The sequence below is a fragment of the Grampus griseus genome (genome assembly GCF_964374135.1).
Source record: "Grampus griseus genome assembly, chromosome: 9".
Lineage (NCBI taxonomy): Eukaryota > Metazoa > Chordata > Mammalia > Artiodactyla > Delphinidae > Grampus > Grampus griseus.
The window spans coordinates 67895168-67914049 of record NC_139003.1 but is presented as its reverse complement, the minus strand read 5'-3'; the positions used below and the strand labels follow the sequence as shown (position 1 = coordinate 67914049).

General features: G+C 37.8%; 1 protein-coding gene across 2 annotated transcripts in view; it reads left to right on the top strand.

Moving 5' to 3' along the window:
* The window catches only part of AGMO (alkylglycerol monooxygenase), a 374135-nt gene that overhangs the window by 42773 nt on the left and 312480 nt on the right, over window positions 1–18882 (top strand). For both annotated transcript variants that reach the window (XM_082662251.1, XM_082662250.1), the window contains exons 3-4: window positions 7674–7955; window positions 10165–10295. In XM_082662251.1, coding sequence (XP_082518377.1) covers window positions 7830–7955; window positions 10165–10295 — 257 coding nt within the window. In that variant the 5' untranslated portion in view covers window positions 7674–7829. The remainder of the gene's footprint in view (window positions 1–7673; window positions 7956–10164; window positions 10296–18882) is intronic.

The following is an 18882-nucleotide window of genomic DNA, read 5'->3' as shown; positions in this document are numbered from 1 at the left end:
AACAACCAGTATGTATGTACACAAAGGAAAGGCCATATGAGGACATGGTGAAAAGACATCCATCTACAAGGCAAGGAGAGAGGCATCAGAAGAAACCAAACCTGCCAACACATTGATCTTGGACTTCCAGCCTCTAGAACTGTGATAAAATAAATTTATGTTGATTAAGCCACTAAGTCTATGACATTTTGTTAAGGCAGCTTTAGCAAATTAATATAGGAGAGAAAGGACTTCATCAGTTCTAGAGTAAATGGCAAACTAAATATCCCCTTATTCAGAGGGATAAAATTGTGGTAGCACCAAGAAAAAAATGAGAGTGTCCTTTCTTGCATCCACATTGAAGTTCAACTTAATGTGTGATTTTTAACACTTAATAGAAAGATGACTACACAATAAGCTACTTCTCCAGCCCAGTTTTGCAAAAACAGAGTTTGATTCCTCCATTGTGGTGGATGAACCCTGTAATCTGCATGCGGTCAGGACTGGTGGTGAGAACTACGGCTAAGATTGACTCAGTCTAATTGGAGTCATTTTGGCCTTTGGTGCCAAAGACAGCAGAGGAGGATGGGATCATCTAGGGTGGAGGGGAGTATAGAATTTCTCACAAAAGAGAGAATCCAAATGCTGAGAAACTTTTCCATAAACAAATTCTTATTTTTCCCAGTTGTCAAATTGTCCAAAATCAAAAGACAAGGTTTCTGACTGGAAGCCCTTCATGATGGGCCATGGAAACTCCAGCCTGAATAAAGAGAAATTACGGGAAAAAAACCTTAAATGGTCTTTTTGTATGACAAGTAATATAGGTCAAGAAGAGAGTCAAGATGAGGAAAGCTGGCCACCACTACAGCAGTTCCAACTGGCTGAAAAAACAGGCAGAGACTGGTGGAGACTTGTCATATTCAGAGCTCCTCTTCCCCCCCTCAGGTTGAATTAACAAGATAAACCTAATCTCCAAAATGCCACATAGGCCTGAAGATATAGTACCAAGGAATAATCATCCACATGTGTCTTTTTGGGGGATTAAAAGCACAAAAAGACCTGTACCCATTCAAAGATAAACAAATTGGGGATGAGGCCCAGAAAGAGATTGCCAAAAGTAGATGAAGGGCATTCTTTTGAGTATCCTGAGTATTACCATCCCCAGGTAATTAAGAAGAATTTTAGGCAGCACTGTTTTATGCACAGGAAGAAGTTAAATAGGAAATAAATCTGAAGAAGAAAGAGATTATATGATAAGAAATAGACATAATAGAAATACTAAGAGAGTTAAGGAAAGGATTTAAGAAAACAAATAATGATACTGTAGAATTTAAAGTAGAACCAGAAGGAAAAAAGAAACAGTGAAGAAAAATACACCTAAAGCATAACCTTGAGCAAATCAGAGCACATTAGAAAATGAAAGATGAAAGTGGTCAGAGACAATATATGTATGTGAAAGACAAATGTGATCTGCTAAACAGATAAATCATATTTGTGAATAAGTATAAAAAAATGGAATAGAAATAATAGCCAAAAATACAATTAGAGAAAATTTCCTTAAAGGAAAGGAAGATTAGAATCTGAGGTTTAAGAAGGTTTACCTCTTTAAAATATTCCTATCAAAGAAACAACACACCAAAATGATTTAATTTCAAGGGCATAAAAGTATTCTGTGAACATCCAAGAGACAGAAATGGCTAACCTAGGGAAGAAAAAAAGTCAAGTTGAACTCAGACTTCATATTAATCTGAAATGTTAAATACTGAAAGAAAATGCAGAGCTCTACATAGAAACTCTCCCCCTCCCCTTCTCTTACAATGAACACATCTTAAAAAATTGTTTTTACGTGATTTATAATTTCATGAACATTGAAACTGTGTCACATGCATAAGAGGCTATGATGAGGAAGATTTTTTATAATTACTAAAGAGTGTTATGTTTAGTGTTAGTTATAAGGTATTGCTTCTCATATCCAAGTTCACACTTCATTGCCTGATCTGCAAAAATGGATCTGAGCCCTTAAATATTGGTCGTGTGCTAGCTGACATAACGTTAGGCTTTGCCAGGAGTGGGCCCTGCACAGTCATTGTTGAAGGAAGAGGTTTTCCTCTCTGGTTTCTTGTGCTCACTTGGCAGTACCACACAGCACTGTGCAGCATCGGGATTCTCCAGTGCCCAGTTCCTGCAATGCTTGGAAGCCAGAGCCTTTACCCCCTCAGGTGGTTTCCTAGGGAAGCGCCTTGGTGAGATACCCGTGGTAAAGAGCTTTCTTAGTCATCCTAGAGGGCAGATTTGTTGGTTTGAATCCTTGGAAACTTCCCAGGTGAAATCTGAAACTGTCCCCCATACACGGAGGGCAAGGGGAGACCAAAGAAAGAGGCCACTCCAGATTGGGAGGTGGCAGGTTTAACAGGCAAGAAAACTTACATACAAGGCTTGTCTGCAGCAGCCACAGAACAAGTAGATCTCTGCACCCATCTGCCAGAATCTTAAAAGTTTATATGAGGTCTTGACTGGTTCAGTCACTAGTCAGTCCAGACGTTTCAACAACACATTGCTCTCTCAAGACTGTGTCCTTGAAAATGGCTCCAGCTGTGGGAAGGGTGGGCAGAAGGTATATGTATTCCAAGGACAGGGGAGGAGGTGAGGAGCCTCTGAGTGCCTCCAGTTGGGTCAAAGCTAGTGGGTCAACCAGCATTCTTGTCCTCCTCCAATACAATTTCTGGCAAGTTCCTTAGTCCAGCCCTAGAGGTACTGCCTGCCCCTTTCATCTGCTATTTCTTTTTCTTTTTTTTTTCCATCTGCTATTTCTATGCTCTTCCTAGTTTCCTTAACTTTTATTGGTCACTTTGTCATTATTCCAATTCCCAATTATAGCTGACAATTCTTTATAATTTCCCTGTTTAAATTACTGTGATTTCTCTTTGTGATCAATATCACTAGAGGCTCCTAATATCAATAGGAATGGATAGTTATCAATATCACTAGAGGTTCCCAATCAGTTTTTTAAGTGATTTTTCTTTACAAAAAGTTTCTGATGGCTTTTTGTGCTGAGTTATTTGCAAATGTGGCACTAAGAGTAGCAGGTTTTCGTGTCTTGCATTCTCATGAGATGCTTGTTACTCATATCAGGCTCTTCCCAAGCATTTCCACTTTAACTGGATTAAAGAAGGGACTGCCAGCAAGGCCCCATTGACTAGGAAGTTCTGACTGCGATATTTGGGCAGAAAGGCACCTGGAACTATCTTGGGCTTCCTCTTTCTAGTTCAGGTAAAGGCTTAACATCCTCTGTTCTACATACCTTGGCTTCACCTGACAGATTTCCAATGAAAGTGTTTGTCTCTGTTGAATTTTTTTTGTGGCGGGACAAATTTTTGACCTAGAGATTTATATTTAGCTAAGTTACTCCCCACATATATAGGTAAGAAAATATTATAGTATAACATGCGATCATATATGTAAACTTCTGGAAAAAAGAAAGAAAACTTGTAATCTAAGCCAGTACAAAAAAAAAGAATGGAGAAAATAAGGAATACAAGGATTGGTAGTGAGCATTAGCATCATTTAAATACAGAGTTAAGTTTAAATGATTGTAGTATATAGATTCATTTGTTCCAGATAAGTTTACTGAATGCCTGTGATGTCAATGCTTCCAAATCAATCATGAATTTAGTGAAGTTCCAGTAAAATACCAATAGAATTCCTTCAAGTTTAGTCTTAATAGATTCATGAGAGCAAATGTGAAAAAAAAGTGTACAATTTCTGAAAAACAATATTCATAAATGAGCAATTGTTCTACAAGTTATCAGAACTTATTACGATAATACAGTAATTAAGACAGCATGGTACCAGCACAAGAATAGACACATACATCAGTGGACCTGAGTGGAGAGCCTGGAAACAGTCCAGTTAAGTAGAAGAATAGTGTGAAAAGTATTGACTCTAACTAATGGTACGGGAAGAACTGTGATCTATCAAAGGGAGTTAGGGAAGATATAACATGAAATAATGACTTCATAACATTTACAAAACTAAATTCCAGTTGATGAAAGGAATGATGCCTAAAAATCCTAGAAGAAAGCATTCTAGAAGAAAATATAAAACATCTTTTTTACAGAATTCTGGTGAAAACAACATTTATAAGCAAGACCCAAAGTCAGAAGTAATAAAATAAAAGATAATAGCACACACACAGTTACAATCGCTGTATGACAACATATTTATAGCAAAGTTAAAATAAAATAAAAAATGAGAGAACAGTTACCACATAGATGAGAGAAATATATACATATATAGAATAGAAATAGCCCATAAATCAATACAAAGAGACAATATAATAAAATCATGTGCAACATGTATTAAAAAGTAAATCACACACAAAGAAAAACAAATGGCTAATAAATGTATTGAGAAGATTTTCAAAATCACTGGGGAAATGCAAATTAAAACAAGATGTCATTTTTCACCAATCAATTGGCTAAAAACTGTAAAAGATTGATAGTAGCCAATGTTAGCAAGAGAGAAATGCAATTTTGGAGGTGAAGTTGGCATGACTATCAAAATATAAATTTTGTAAAACCTTCAACAATGTAATTCCACTGCTAGAAATCTAATTTGAAAATGTGCACACGTGTACAAGATATTTATACTGTGATGTTCATTGCTGCATTAAACTTATTAGCCCAACTGCAAGACTACACTTAATTGCACAACAATGGAGAAACAGTTAAGTAAGTTGTGATGATGTGCTGGACCTTGGTTGACTTTTTCTTTAGATCCAGTCCTCACCTTCTCCTTCCCTGCTGTGTTCTCCAGGGGCTGCCCCCTGCAGACTTCCTTTCCTAGGATCCTCCCTCACCTGGCTTTGGACTCCTTTAGGCCAAGGGGAAGTACTGCTGGGAGATTGGTTGGCAGGAAGTACTTTTTTCATCCCCTCTCTGCTCTTCCTTGACAGGCCCATCATGGTTCTAACTTTCCCTGGGTGACCACAGCCCCCAAGCTCTACTCACATAACCTCTTTTTCCATCTATAGTTTAAGGATGCTAGTGGCTTCCTATTGATATTAACCTTTAGATTACCTCTTTATTCCCATTTGGCTTTTTACTTCTTTCATCATCTCTGTAATTAATTCTTTGCATTAAAGTTCTCTACTTTAAATACTTTAAATAATTTTGTTTGCCTGCTTGGAGTACACACACAGCAGTGCAGCCAGTAAAAAAAAAAAATGCTGTATCACCATATACGGAGTGGAAGAATTTTCCTGATAAGTTGTTGACTTCAAGAAGGAAAGTTGCTATATCTTTATTTAATATGGTCAGTTTAAAAAAATCAATGTGTGTGTGTTTAAATGTTAAATGATGATAATAATAATGATGATAACAATTAACATTTGTAGGGAGAAACAGTTATGACAAAATACCCTCCAGGATAAGTTGTTAGTGAGAAGTTGAAGGGAGGTGTGTATGTATTTTTTGAGGGGAAGGTGTGCTCCTACTTTTTACTTTATATACCTCTATGTTTGGATTTTTTTTCTCCCATGACGCATAATATTCGTAATTTCAAAGAATTTTTAAAGCAGGTAATAAAATACTGTGTCTAATACGATCACTTTCATTAAATTTGTATGTCCATATGTATTCATTTATAATAGGAATCCCCTGAAAGTACAGTCAGCTCTGCAATATTTTGAAAGTACAAATTTGTTTCAACAGGATTAATATATTACGGAATAATTTGAGAGTGCCATCTATGTTTGTATGTGATTTTGTCAGGGATAAATTCCAGGTGAATGCTAAAGGTAGCGCCCAACTAAACAGAAAGGCTTAGGAAGACACAAAATGCACGCATCTGCACGCACCTTAAACATCTACCAGTGTCCCCAGTCTACCTGTGTGTTATGAACTATGGTATCCTGACCTCTGGTTTTACAACTTTCTGTATGATTTCAGATAAGCCTCCTCCCATACTCCACAGTAACTCACAATCTGCAACTCTTCCAAGGCCCGCTTCCATGAACAAAGGTCAGGTCAGGTCTTTTTCAAGATGAAATACCATACTTATTGTAGTATTTATGCATTTCTTCACCGCATAACATGTGTCAACTACAAATTGGCACTTGCCATCTACCTCTACAAGGATTAAATCATGTGCTGCTGCAGCTGCTGACTTTCAATACCCCCTGAAAGGAGCTCAGGGTGGAGAGCAGAAATGAGGCACTCTGTGCCCTGGGAAAAACTGGCAGAACAGGTCTTCAGACAGTTAGATATTTTCAGGAGCCGATTTTATGAGCCCAATTCTTGTATTTCCTCATATCTAGAAAAGCACTAAAATCCTGTATGGCAACTTCTGTTCCTCGTGACTAGCAGTAACCATCACGAGACTAGCAGAAACCTTCTACAAAAACTATGTGCTTGATTGCATGTACACCCCTTGCTGAAATCACATGTATACTGACCTTCCCCCTTACGTCTTTGGAGCAGTTTTTCAGAGCTATCTGAAGTGCTGTCTCCCAGGCTCTAGTCCTCATTTTGCCACAGATAAAACTTAACTTGCAACTCTCACGTTGTGCATTTTTTTTTAAGTCGACACATGCATGTGTAAAAGTGTGCTACCATTTTTATTAGGTTCCTATTTTTTTCTCCTTGTGGACCATTAAGACATTTTTGAGTATTGCACTCTAATCCCATTTTTCTCATTAGCCCCATGGTTTTTATTGCACAAACTTGCATAGTGCAGTGATTTTTAGCAACAAGTATGTCATATGACAGTGGAACTGATTATACATATATCAAAATGTTAGTAGTGTCTCTGGGTAGTAACTTACTTGTTGCTTATCTATAGTGTCTACTTATTTCTCCTAAAACAATCATGTATTAATAATCTAATTAAATCTACATAAACATTTTTAAAAGATGAGGTGGTAGCCAAAGCATGACCACAGCTTTTCTAGGTGGAGGGCTAATCAGGAAAGCTCTGCTTACTCACTGGTGATGCAACCAGTTAAGGGCCTTCTGGTCTACCTAAGAGGCACAGTCAACGTATACTCCTCCTGGAAAACAGAAAAGGTCTCTCAGCAGCATCTTAACAGCTTCTTCAGGGTCCCCATTAGTGCTAAGAAGAATACAGATGTGAATAGTTGAGATCCATTAAACAATGCAAATCATGCAAGAAGCTACATGCCCCTAAATTGGTTTTCAAACATTCAGACATTAACATGATACACATCCAGAAATATATAGGCAGTCACCAGTAAGATATATTCAGTGCTTATTGACTTTTGAGCTTAGTCTTATTAAGTGAGATTAGAACACCTTGGCTTTTCAGGAAATGTGACTCTTTGGGGAGACTACAAACCTGAACACAATGTGAATTTCAAAAGGGAGAGAAAAAAATGTATTTTCCTCATGTGATTCGAGTTTTGAATTTCCATCCACTTTTTCAGAGCGAACTTTCACCTGCTATCACTTTTTTTCTTCTCCTTTCCAAGGAGGTATCATGTGGTTTTGTTTGTTTGTCTTTTTTCTTTTTTAATGATAAATTATTCCACCTGCTGCCAGACTCCACTGTTTATCCTTGATTTGAGCAGCAGCCCTTCCTCCCCTCCCCCTCCCCAAGTGCACTGTTTCTGGGACAGCGTCCCTGAACTCTGAACTCGTTCCTGATTGATCCTTGTATTTTCCTGTCTCTCCACACAGAATCTGCTGTTGGCTGTGCTCTGTGGCGCTTTGTTTTTAGCTGTTCTCTGACAAAGGGCTTGATCTGTGCAGCACATCTCGTCCTCTTTGTTCAGCCTCTGGCTTCAACCACAGAATCACAAATACTCTCCAGCTGGGAGTCAGACAAGGGCAGAGATGAAGAACCCAGAAGCCCAACAGGATGTTTCGGTTTCCCAGGGAATTCGCATGATGTTTTACGTGATGAAACCCAATGAAACGTCATTTGAAACCCTGGAAGAGGTGCCTGATTATGTTCAAAAGGTGAGACTCTTAGGTTGCTTCTGTGTCCTGGCTATCGTAAACAGAGCTTCACTGAACATTGTGGTACATGACTCTGTTTGAATTATGGTTTTCTCAGGGAGGTGGACGGACCTGGAGTCTGTCATACAGAGTGAAGTAAGTCAGAGAGAAAAACAAATACCGTATGCTAACACATATATATGGAATCTGAAAAAAAAAAAGAAAGGTTCTGAAGAACCTAGGGGCAGGACAGGAATAAAGATGCAGATGTAGAGAATGGACTTGAGGACACGGGAAGGGGGAAGGGTAAACTGGGACGAAGTGAGAGAGTGGCATGGACATATATACACTACCAAATGTAAAACAGATAGCTAATGGGAAGCAGCCGCATAGCGCAAGGAGATCAGCTCGGTGCTTTGTGACCACCTGGAGGGGTGGGATAGGGAGGGTGGAAGGGAGATGCAGAGGGAGGGCATGTGGGGATATATGTATATGTACAGCTGATTCACTTTGTTATACAGCAGAAACTAACACAGCATTGTAAAGCAATTACACTCCAACAAAGATGTTAAAAAAACAAAAACGGGTGAGACTCTCCGGGAAGAGGCTACTCTTGCTTTTCTCTTAATAAGAAGTAAGTTAAACACATTTTAGGGTTTCGTTCATGTCCATTCTTCAAATAATTCTAATCAAAAATAATAGTTTCAAAAAAGCATGGGGCGGGCTTCCCTGGTGGCGCAGTGGTTGAGATTCCGCCTGCCGATGCAGGGGACACGGGTTCGTGCCCCGGTCCTGGAAGATCCCACGTGCCGCGGAGCGGCTGGGCCCGTGAGCCATGGCCGCTGAGCCTGCACGTCCGGAGCCTGTGCTCCGCAACGGGAGAGGCCACAACAGTGAGAGGCCCGCATACCGCAAAAAAAAAAAAAAAAAAAAGCATGGGGCAAAAGTAGAATTTCCACTTGAATTGAACCTCCATGCAGTATGCATGAACATCTTCTCCTATTAAACTTGTCTTCTCTGATATGTTACTCCAGACTATGATAAAACTTTAAAAAAGTTTTCCTGGACACAGTGGCCTTACAAATTTAGCTGTTAGAAGCTCAGTAGCTAGTGGTTATGTGACATCACTAAACTTTGTAACAGTTGTGTTTCTAAAGGGAAAATTTGTCTACCACCTTCCAGGAACGGTTTGCTCTTTATTTTAGCAGCATAGTTCTGCAGAATGAATACACAGCTGACTGAGTTCAACCCTGACTTCCCAAGTCTCAGCTTAAACCAAGTTTTCTTTGAAACTCAGGTGTTCAGAGGCATGTTGCACTTCCGGTTCCTGCCTATGATTGGAAGTGGAAATATCCAGAATTAGAACTTGAATGTTTAAGTTCCCCACCCTGTCAAAGTTGTTCTTACAACACTTACTAGTTGAGATCAGAAATAGAAAAGAAAATGACATCAGAGAATATGTTCTTGGGAGTTCAGTTTAGAAAACTTCAGTACTCATGATCAGCTTCCAAATGAGTGAAACCTATAACTTTTTCAGGATTTGATATCACTCCTTCTTTCTGATTTTTTAAAGAAAAAAATGTGGTACTCGCATCTTCATAAATCATTTTTTTAATATTATGATACCAAACCTAGTCCAATATTTGTCATCAATTGTGGATGACAAGAATTTTTTTCTGTGATATAAAAAAAAATACTGTATGAATAAAACTTGATGCCTAAAACAAGCATTTAAAATGACCTCATTCTCTGAAATTCTCAGAAGCAAATATTTTGTTCTTACAGTTTCAATTTTGTGATTCCTGTAATTCTAATATGAAAAACTAGAATCATGTGCATCCTTAAGGAAAGCCTTTTAAAGTGGGCCTTAGGCATGTAGATAATAGACTTCTGATTATTGCACTTCTTTTCAAATGTATTTTTTTAGATCTAACTTGAAACACATCCTGCCTAATCTTTTTATTTTCTTGGCAGAATTATCGTCGTTACATCTATAGTTATATTTCATGTCCAAACTGGATGATAGAATTTGAGCATCTGTTTAGTGCGTGTCTGAAATAATCAGATTTCTTTGCCTGTTGGGAGGAAATGATCCTCTAGGATAGGCATATACCTTTCCTGCTATGAACTATCACTCTGGGCCTCCCACTTTGGGAATGACTAATCAGGAAACTTGGAAGAATTTCATACCGAGCACAATAGCATCTCTTTTCTGCAATTTCCTTTCCAGGCAACTCCATATTTCATTTCCTTGATGCTGCTTGAACTGGTTGTCAGCTGGATTCGCAAAGGGAAGCCATCAGGTCCTTTGGACGATGTCTTAACATCCATATCAGCCGGTGTTCTGTCTCGGCTTCCGAGGTGAGTTAGCTGGTTAGCAACACTGAGTGAATTAACTGAAATTCTCCAAGTAAGATGGAAAAGAAACCCGTTGTATGGGGAATTGGTCTATTTTCACATACATCCCCAAAGAACTCAGTTACTGTCCTTATTTAACTTTTTGATGTTTCGTTCATCATGGATTTTTTACATTTGTTATTAAAAATATTGCTGTAAGTATTATTTATCTTAATTACTGAATTTATTGGTGCCTTCTTAAATTTTGTGCCCAAGGCAAGTGCTTTACTTGTATTACGCTAGTCCCAGGCCTGAGTGATGTTCTAGTTATCTACTGGAAAATTAATTTGGCCTCAGGTAAATTCACATGCTGTAGCAATCTGGGGTGCAGACACTCCCTACTCAAAGGCATACAAAGCTCTGGATTACTACAGTGGTCTCTTAAGTGGTATCATTGTCTCTAGTCCTACTTCATCTACAGCCAGACATTTCCATAATGTGAATCTGGTGGAAACTCTTCATAGGTTCCTTATAGCCTGAGGAATATTTCTTGCCTGATCTGTGGAGGCCTTTGTTTATCCAGCTTTGCTTCTGGTCCCTTCTTTCTTCTTCCCCCTTTGCAGTAGTTGTTCCCTCCATACTCTGCTACTTGCCATTACCCAGATGTCTCACGTGGTCATCCGAGTGGCCAACTCCCATTCATTTCTTAAGTCTCACAAGCATAGACTTCTCTTAAAGAGTCATACTCTTCAGCAAATCTTGCCTGTTTTCCAACCCTATTTTAGGCACCACTTTACTATGGGCTCTATTCGCTGTGGAGTATTGTGCTTACCCCATAATAGAATTGTCACATGATATTAAACTCACCTGTTTGCTTCCCAGCCCTTCCTGCAGGCTTGCATGCAACTTGAGAAACAGAGGTGTTCTTTTAGTTTTAACTCCTATGCCTGGAATGTTGTCTGATACATGGTCGATTTTTTAAAATAAAAACACCTAACATTCCTGTAGTGTTATGTTGATGGTGAAGTCTGAGGATGAAGGGACCAAAAAACAGTAAACAATAAATGACCTACTACTGTTTAGAAAGTAAATTGTAATGTGTTTAGAGGAGATACCAATGAATGGAAGGCTCTTCAGTATATGAGAGTTTTCCAAAGAGCAGAGGGTGAGGGAAGATTCCCTTAGAAGTCTGTGCTTTGCGTTGCTGAAGAATGTTCTCATTCCTGCTTCCCACCCATTGCTTCTTTTACTGTTTTAAGAGCTTTACTTCTAACCAGTGCTCATTGCTTTGGAATGTTTGTACGAACCGCCCAGTGGGAAACCAAGGTGGATTTTTTAAAAATAAAATGAAAACTTAATGATATCTGAGGAAAGGTAAAATAATTTCATATAATTGCATAAAATTGTTTAAAACCTAAATGTAAAATATTTTTCATAAATGTTACTATGAAAAAGGTAGGATAATAGTTATAAAATAATAATAGTAATAGTCATCATAAAAGAGTCTCTAAAAAACTACTCATATGGTTGCACATTCCTGTCAGAATCAGAGAATAATATCTCAAATTATTCTCAGTTAATTTCCAGAATACTCTAATTAAGAGTTTACAACTACCCATAATTTCCTCTATTTCATGTCTCCCTTGAATAGAACTGAACAAGAAATACATTCAACATACTCAAGGGACATGTATATTTGGATATTGAAAAATACCCAGTTGGTTACAATAATTCACTCTGAGAAAGTTAAGTGTATAGGTTTATGGAAATTGGACGGTTGATGAACTGTCAAAATAACTTGATAACTGAGAAGTGCCCTGCAGGTACAATTATGGATCACATATTTTGTTGAGCTGGAATGAATTTATTAAGAACTCAGGGAGACATCAAGTAGAATGAATGCTTCAGCATTTCTTTTACTTTTTGAAGTTTGACTTTGGTCACAGTGAGATTAGATTCTTCTCTTATAATATTGTAACAACTAGAAATATAAACTGTATCCTCAGTACTCTATTTCTGTTCAACACTGTGATTAAAAGAAAAAAAAAAGGTACAGAGTTCTAACAGGAGACCCAATGAGTAAATAGATATTTCTGCTAAAAAAGAAACCCCCAAATATAAGGAAAATGGGGGGGGGGAGAGAGAAAGAGAGAGAGAGAAAGAGAGAGAGAGAGAGAGAGAGAAAACAAAACAAACCAGTCCTTCAGGGATAAGCCTGCAGTTCTTTTTCTTCACATCCCACTACTCATAACACTCCTTAAGCTAACACAAGCTGTGAACTCTGGTGCCTTTTGAAAGAAAGGGAAAAGGTTGTGAACTTGAATTTGGAGCATATTTTTCTATAGTTGTATTTTGAATGAGAACAGCATCTTGCTTCTTTTTTGTTCACAATCCTAAATTATGAAATGTGGATAACTTTGTAAGTTTTATAAAGAATTTTATCTTTCATAGTCTTATGTGAAAGATCTCAGCAAAGCTAATTATTTGAAAATAAAATTTTAAAATATTTTCATTTACTTTGTTGCTATTAAAAAAATTCATAGATATAAGCAGAGAAAGCTGATCCTCAGGATGCACGCCCCTCAATCCCCTTTCAGCACAAGACGAGAAGGGGGATTTGACAGAAACTCTTAGAACAATATTTCAGTTGAAGCCACAGCATCAAGGGGAATCCTCCTGCAAATCGTTAACAGCTGAAGGTTAGATTAACACGGCATTGATCATACCCTCTCCGAGGGACTAATTTCACTTTCTATACCAACAACAGGGGCTTGCCACGTCCTTAAAATACATGATTGCAAGAAAAATGGTAGTATACCATTTGTTAATCCCTTTGTGAGGAATTATACTTTGGATAATAATTTGAAATAGGCATGTGGCCTCTGCAAAAAGAAGTTGGGGAAATCAAAGTGCAGCCATGAACATGTTTTTCCACTTTGCCATTCATGTAATGGAAATGCTGTGTGCAGACTTTGAGGAAAAACAATGTTTATTTGAGGATCTCAATTTCGTTATTACATAAAAGTCAAAGTACCTTGAAGATTGGTAGCATACTTACCATATTGATGGAAAAGATATATGTGTATCTTTTCAAATCTTTATGTAAGGAAAATATTCATCATAGACAAGATTGTACCTTGTTTACAAGCCTGTCGGACAGACCATGATATGTAATAAAAGTCCATCTGTCCTAAGAACCAGATTCTGGGCAGGCCTGCATCTGTTTTGCTCTTCTGGAATCCAGTAGGCAGACTTCCTAGTCAGAATGTAGTCCTGAAATTATAGACAGATATGTGTATTTATTGTAGTTAAATGCATTGTATCATATGCAGATAATCTGCCTTTCTATCAATTACTTGCATTTGTCACTATAAAAAGTTAAACTAAACAAAATATTGACTAAATCAATTTTTAAAAATCTATCTGAAACTTCTGAAATATTCTGCTACTGACTGAAATGCTAATGAGTGAAAAATAATTACGTCTTTTTTTTTCTTGCTTGTTGAAGCAGAGCTCAGTTTCCAATCCTTCATTAGAAAATCGGGACTTCAATTTGTTACTTCCTTCCAATATTTCTGCTTTCATAAATTGCATCCTCCCCAGAGAAATTTTATTCCTGATATAAATATCTACAGTATGTTTGTTTTTAATGGGTTCATTTATTCTGTTGAACAGCAGATTATAAATCAAATTGCAATAGGTTGGAGGGATAATTTAAGTAGGTAAATTTTCAAATGAGTTGGGGACACTCTACTTTTAATACACATGGGTCCCTGCCAATTTTTACTGTGGAACTAGGTCTGCAGTGTTAGACCAAAGGTATCTACAGTTTTACTGGCCATGACTGCCATGGAATTTTCCACTCCTGACAAGAAAGTTTCAATTCATAAAAAAAAAAAAAAAAAAAAAAAAAAATTAAAGAGGAGGATATTAAACTTCTTTGAGATACTTTTGACTCCTTGGGGTGGGACTAGAGAATAAAGGAAAATTGTGTACTGCATTTTTCCACTAGACTTTAGTAGCAGAGGCAATACTGTTTTTGGCAACGTGGGCTTCTGACAAACAAGTACCTGTCATTTGGGATGATGACTTTAGTCAACAGTTATTCATTGTCCTAAGTAAGAGATAAATTTATTTATGTAATGTTAATAATGGTATTTTATTATGAATATTAACATATTTTTATTAACTTAGAAAATTATGAAACGAACACCCCATGCAAACAAAATATATCTAAAAAATCTGCTGGTTTGTTAGTTATTTTTGCTAGAGAGAATGCCCCCTTAACTTTTACATGTCCCCTTAACTTTTACCTTAGAAACCTTATAAATAGACTTTGTTATTAATGGTGTGACTTCAGAGCTAGCTCTTAGACTATCATTCCCAAATGATGAATGCAAGCTTCCTTGCACTTATTAGTATGGCTTTGCGTGCTTATTCAGTAGAGTAATTGAATTACTTGAAGTAATTTACTTCTTGCAAAGTAAAAAATGTAGCACATTTACTTCTTCCAGATCTACCACATTGTGTTTACAAAAGTCTATGGTTTTGCGGTTGTTTTAAAAAGAAATAAATTAAGTGATTGTTTCATAAATGTCATTTCACAGTAGGAAATAGCAGTACAAATGTCTGCCTGCAGAAGGTAGAGCTTGTGTTATGTATTTTGTTATTACTGAGCAAAAATCAATATTCCACTAGATGGAGCAAAAGTGGCAGTAGCTTTACAGATAGAGAGTGCAAGTTCCTGGGCCAGGTATAAGAGATTTAGAAGTAAACAACGCAATTTATCAGAAATATCAATATATATATAATTATATATATAACATATAGTTATATATATATTAATTTATTTATAACTTCGTGAAACTTGTAAGGGTATTTCAAATGATCTCATGTAAATATTGGTTTATTTTCTAATTTATGACAAGATTTTTAGAAATAAAAAGTCTAATTTATTTTTTTCAATTTTGCATAATCTGGCCAAATTTCTCTAATGACAGTTATAAAATAGTACAAGTTGGCAGGCGTCTGTGAACACTGAGTACGTAATTCAACTTACTCTGAAAGTTGCTTTGAAATTTTAACAGTTGGCAATGAGAGCCTTACATCAAATTTCATTTGCTTGATTAATGATTAGCGCATGAGAGTATTTTGAGAGCTAGATAATTTTAAGGTCCATTCAGCCTAATGCTCTCATGTCAAATTAGCTGAGAGATAGTGAGATGGTGAACGACCTGTCTAGTGTTACCTTTCTCTACTTTCGATGATGGGAACATTCACACTCAGATGACTTTGATAACAGATTAGCTTTGTAATTCTCAATCCTCAAATACTTATTCTCATTTATTGATTATTGAAAAATTTCAACATTATAAGGTAACTTTATATTTTTAAAAATCCACCATCAGTACTGGAATACTATTTTGGTATCTTAACCAGATTTTACAGTCAGTAAACATTGACAGGAGAGATTTTATTTTATATTTTTTATTTTTTGCGATATGCGGGCCTCTCACTGTTGTGGCCTCTCCCGTTGCGGAGCACAGGCTCCGGATGCGCAGGCTCAGCGGCCATGGCTCACAGGCCCAGACGCTGCGCGGCATGTGGGATCTTCCCAGACTGGGGCACGAACTCGTGTCCCCTGCATCGGTAGGCGGACTCTCAACCACTGCTCCACCAGGGAAGCCCGACAGATTTTATTTTTATTGAAGTGTAGTTGATTTACAGTGTTGTGTTAATTACTGCTATACAGCAAAATGATTCAGTTATACATACACACACACACACACACACACACACACACACATATACATTCTTTTTAAAAATATTCTTTTCCTTTATCATAGGATATTGAATATAGTTCTCTGTGCTATGCAGTAGGACCTTGTTGTTTGTCCATTCTATATATAAAAGCTCACATCTGCTAACCCTAATCTCCCATTCCATCCCTCCCCCAACCCCCTCCCCCTTGGCAACCACCAGTCTGACAGGACAGATTTCTAGTGTGGACAGAAAAGCTTACATAAAACACATGAAAAATTAACTGTCTTTCATTTGCCAGAAGATATACTTCAGACCCAAGAGAAATAGCTATTTGGGGGGAATTTATAAAGAATATAGGACAAAATGGGAGGGGAGTCTCTACACATACAGGTTGTTAATTAGAGGAGTCTAATGCCTCCTTATATTTAGATTATTTTCTCAGTCTTGCATTTAAACTTAATGAATAAAACGGATCTAGCATTTGGTTATTCAAAGCCCCTGTGCTACCTAATTTCCATCTCCACATGATAAAGTAAGCTCACTATATATGCATATTACATATGTCTCTTTCTACAGGATAGGGGTTAGAGTTGTCATTTGAATTCCAGAGTGCAGAGTCATATGCTGGGATTGGGGGCTGGGAGAGAATGAAGGAATTGGGAGGAGAAAGAGGAAGAGGGTTAGTGTTATGATTCAAGGTCTGGTGGGAACATTTTTGAAAATATAGGTGCTATTTCCTGCAATCAAGGGCTTTCCAGAGCTTGATAATCATTTCCCAGGTGTATCTCTTGCCGAATTGTTTTTAGTTGTGGGCACTCCATGGCTGTTTTTTCCCATTTATGATGGAAGAGGATCATATTCATCTTGCTGATAGAGAACCGGGAATTTAATTCCCACAGCTTCTCCACTCTTTCCCTTCACCTTGAGGAAAGTTTGGCTTTGTGCTAAGGTGTGAAAAAAAAAAAAAAGAAACAGCCTTGCCTGTAGTATGTAAGGCATATTTCAGCTCGATTTGTGTCAACCCTAATAAGTAAGTTGACAGAATAATAAATTGGGTGTCTGCTCAAGACCTGGCACCTGTGCAGGAAATAAAGTATTTCAATTACAGGCAGGTTCTTTTTGTTTTACACATGGAAGTTTTCCAGGGACCCTCTTTCTATTATTGAAGTTTTGTTATCTGAAAGCGTATTTCAATTGTCACTAGAAAACTGACAAGAAAGATAGCAGCTTTAAAAAGAGATACTGAATTGGTGGGACATTGATGAGGCAGGTGGCTGTATTTGCCCTCTTCACCAGTGTGTCCTCCCTTTCTTGTGCTGTGCCTGGAACCTAGCAGGCACTTAATATGAATTTTTTGAATGACTGAATGAATCCATGAATTGACCTGCTTTGACACCATGTAGTAAAGCGGATATAAAAAAATCTAGATTATTTCAACTTTCTATTGCATTTTCCTAAGTTTTAATTTTTTCTTTCTAGATCAGTCTTTTTTAGGGTTATCAACTGGGGCAGTTTTGCCCCTGGGAGACATTTGGACATTTTGTTGTCACACCTGGGTGGAGGGCTGTGCTACTGGCATCTAGTGGGCAGAGGCCAGGGATGCTGCTAAACCTCCTACAAAGCACAAGATAGGCCCCCACAGCAAAGGATCATCTGGCCCAAATAACAGCAGTGTCTAACTTTAGAATTTCTGTTTTAGAAAAATTAAGTAATAATAAGTTATAATCATATAAGATTGATATTATTCACCATTTTTTTCCCTAAAACTTGAATTTTATGTGGTTAATCCTCTACTAATGAGTATTAAGGAGCAATTATAAGGTTTCATAGTTTGGGTAATAGTTTTCACAGGACAGACCCCTACTACAAAGAATTATCTTGTCCAAATGTCAGTAATGACACTGTTCAGAAGCCTTAGTCTAGATGTGTAAGAATTACCAACCAAGCTAACATGCTTTAAAATAAAATTCGTTTTATTCCCCCTACCCTGATAAATAACCTGGATGACAAATTGGAAGACACATTTCAAATTTCAAGTTCTTGGATTCCTCAGAGTTCTAGAACAGGGTGAAAGCCCCTGGCCCATGGCCTGTGCTGTCTCATGAGGGACCTCACACACCTGTGTGTGCACACCCCAGACTGCTCGTCCCAGCTCTGTCTACACGTCCAATGAAGCCACTTTTGTCTACCTTGTCATGTTGAGGACTTTACACGCATGCATAGGTGGACCCTCTGGAGGCCTGGACCAGGAAAGAGGCCCATGCAGTCCTGAAAGCAGGCTCAGGGCCACTTGACAGGGGATTCTGGAAGTATTCAGGGCATTGCCTGAGTTGTGACAGGGGTGCTGGGTAGGTAGTCTCCTTGGATCAAGGACTCACAATTAAGGACAAAATTGCTCTTTCCAGCCATATAATTGTTGGAGGCGGTCGTGGAGAGGATGCGACCCTGGTTGACCTATAAGCTGAACTTTACTTCCCCTTCCCCTTTCCCTTACTCTCTCCCCTGTCCATGGAATGTAAGTTCCACCTACAGTCCCATGCTAACAGCTGTTTCAAGGATGCAGTCTTGAGAGAGTAAGGTGTTGTTGAGACCATCTGGACTGAATAAGTGACTTGAACCCAGTTAAGACCTTTCTAGAAAATTTTAACATTCTGGAGTGTGAGTATGGACATTTACATGTCTTGCAGCCACAGAAGACAAACCTCCTCTCTAAGTTCCTTGTTTGTTAAAACTGCCACTTCCCAGTCTGGAGTGTTCTGTCTCTTTCTTTAGTTTCTTCTTACCCTCCGTGTATGGGGACCAATTTACAAACCTAGAGTAATCTTAAATTGAAAACTGAGTTTTAAGA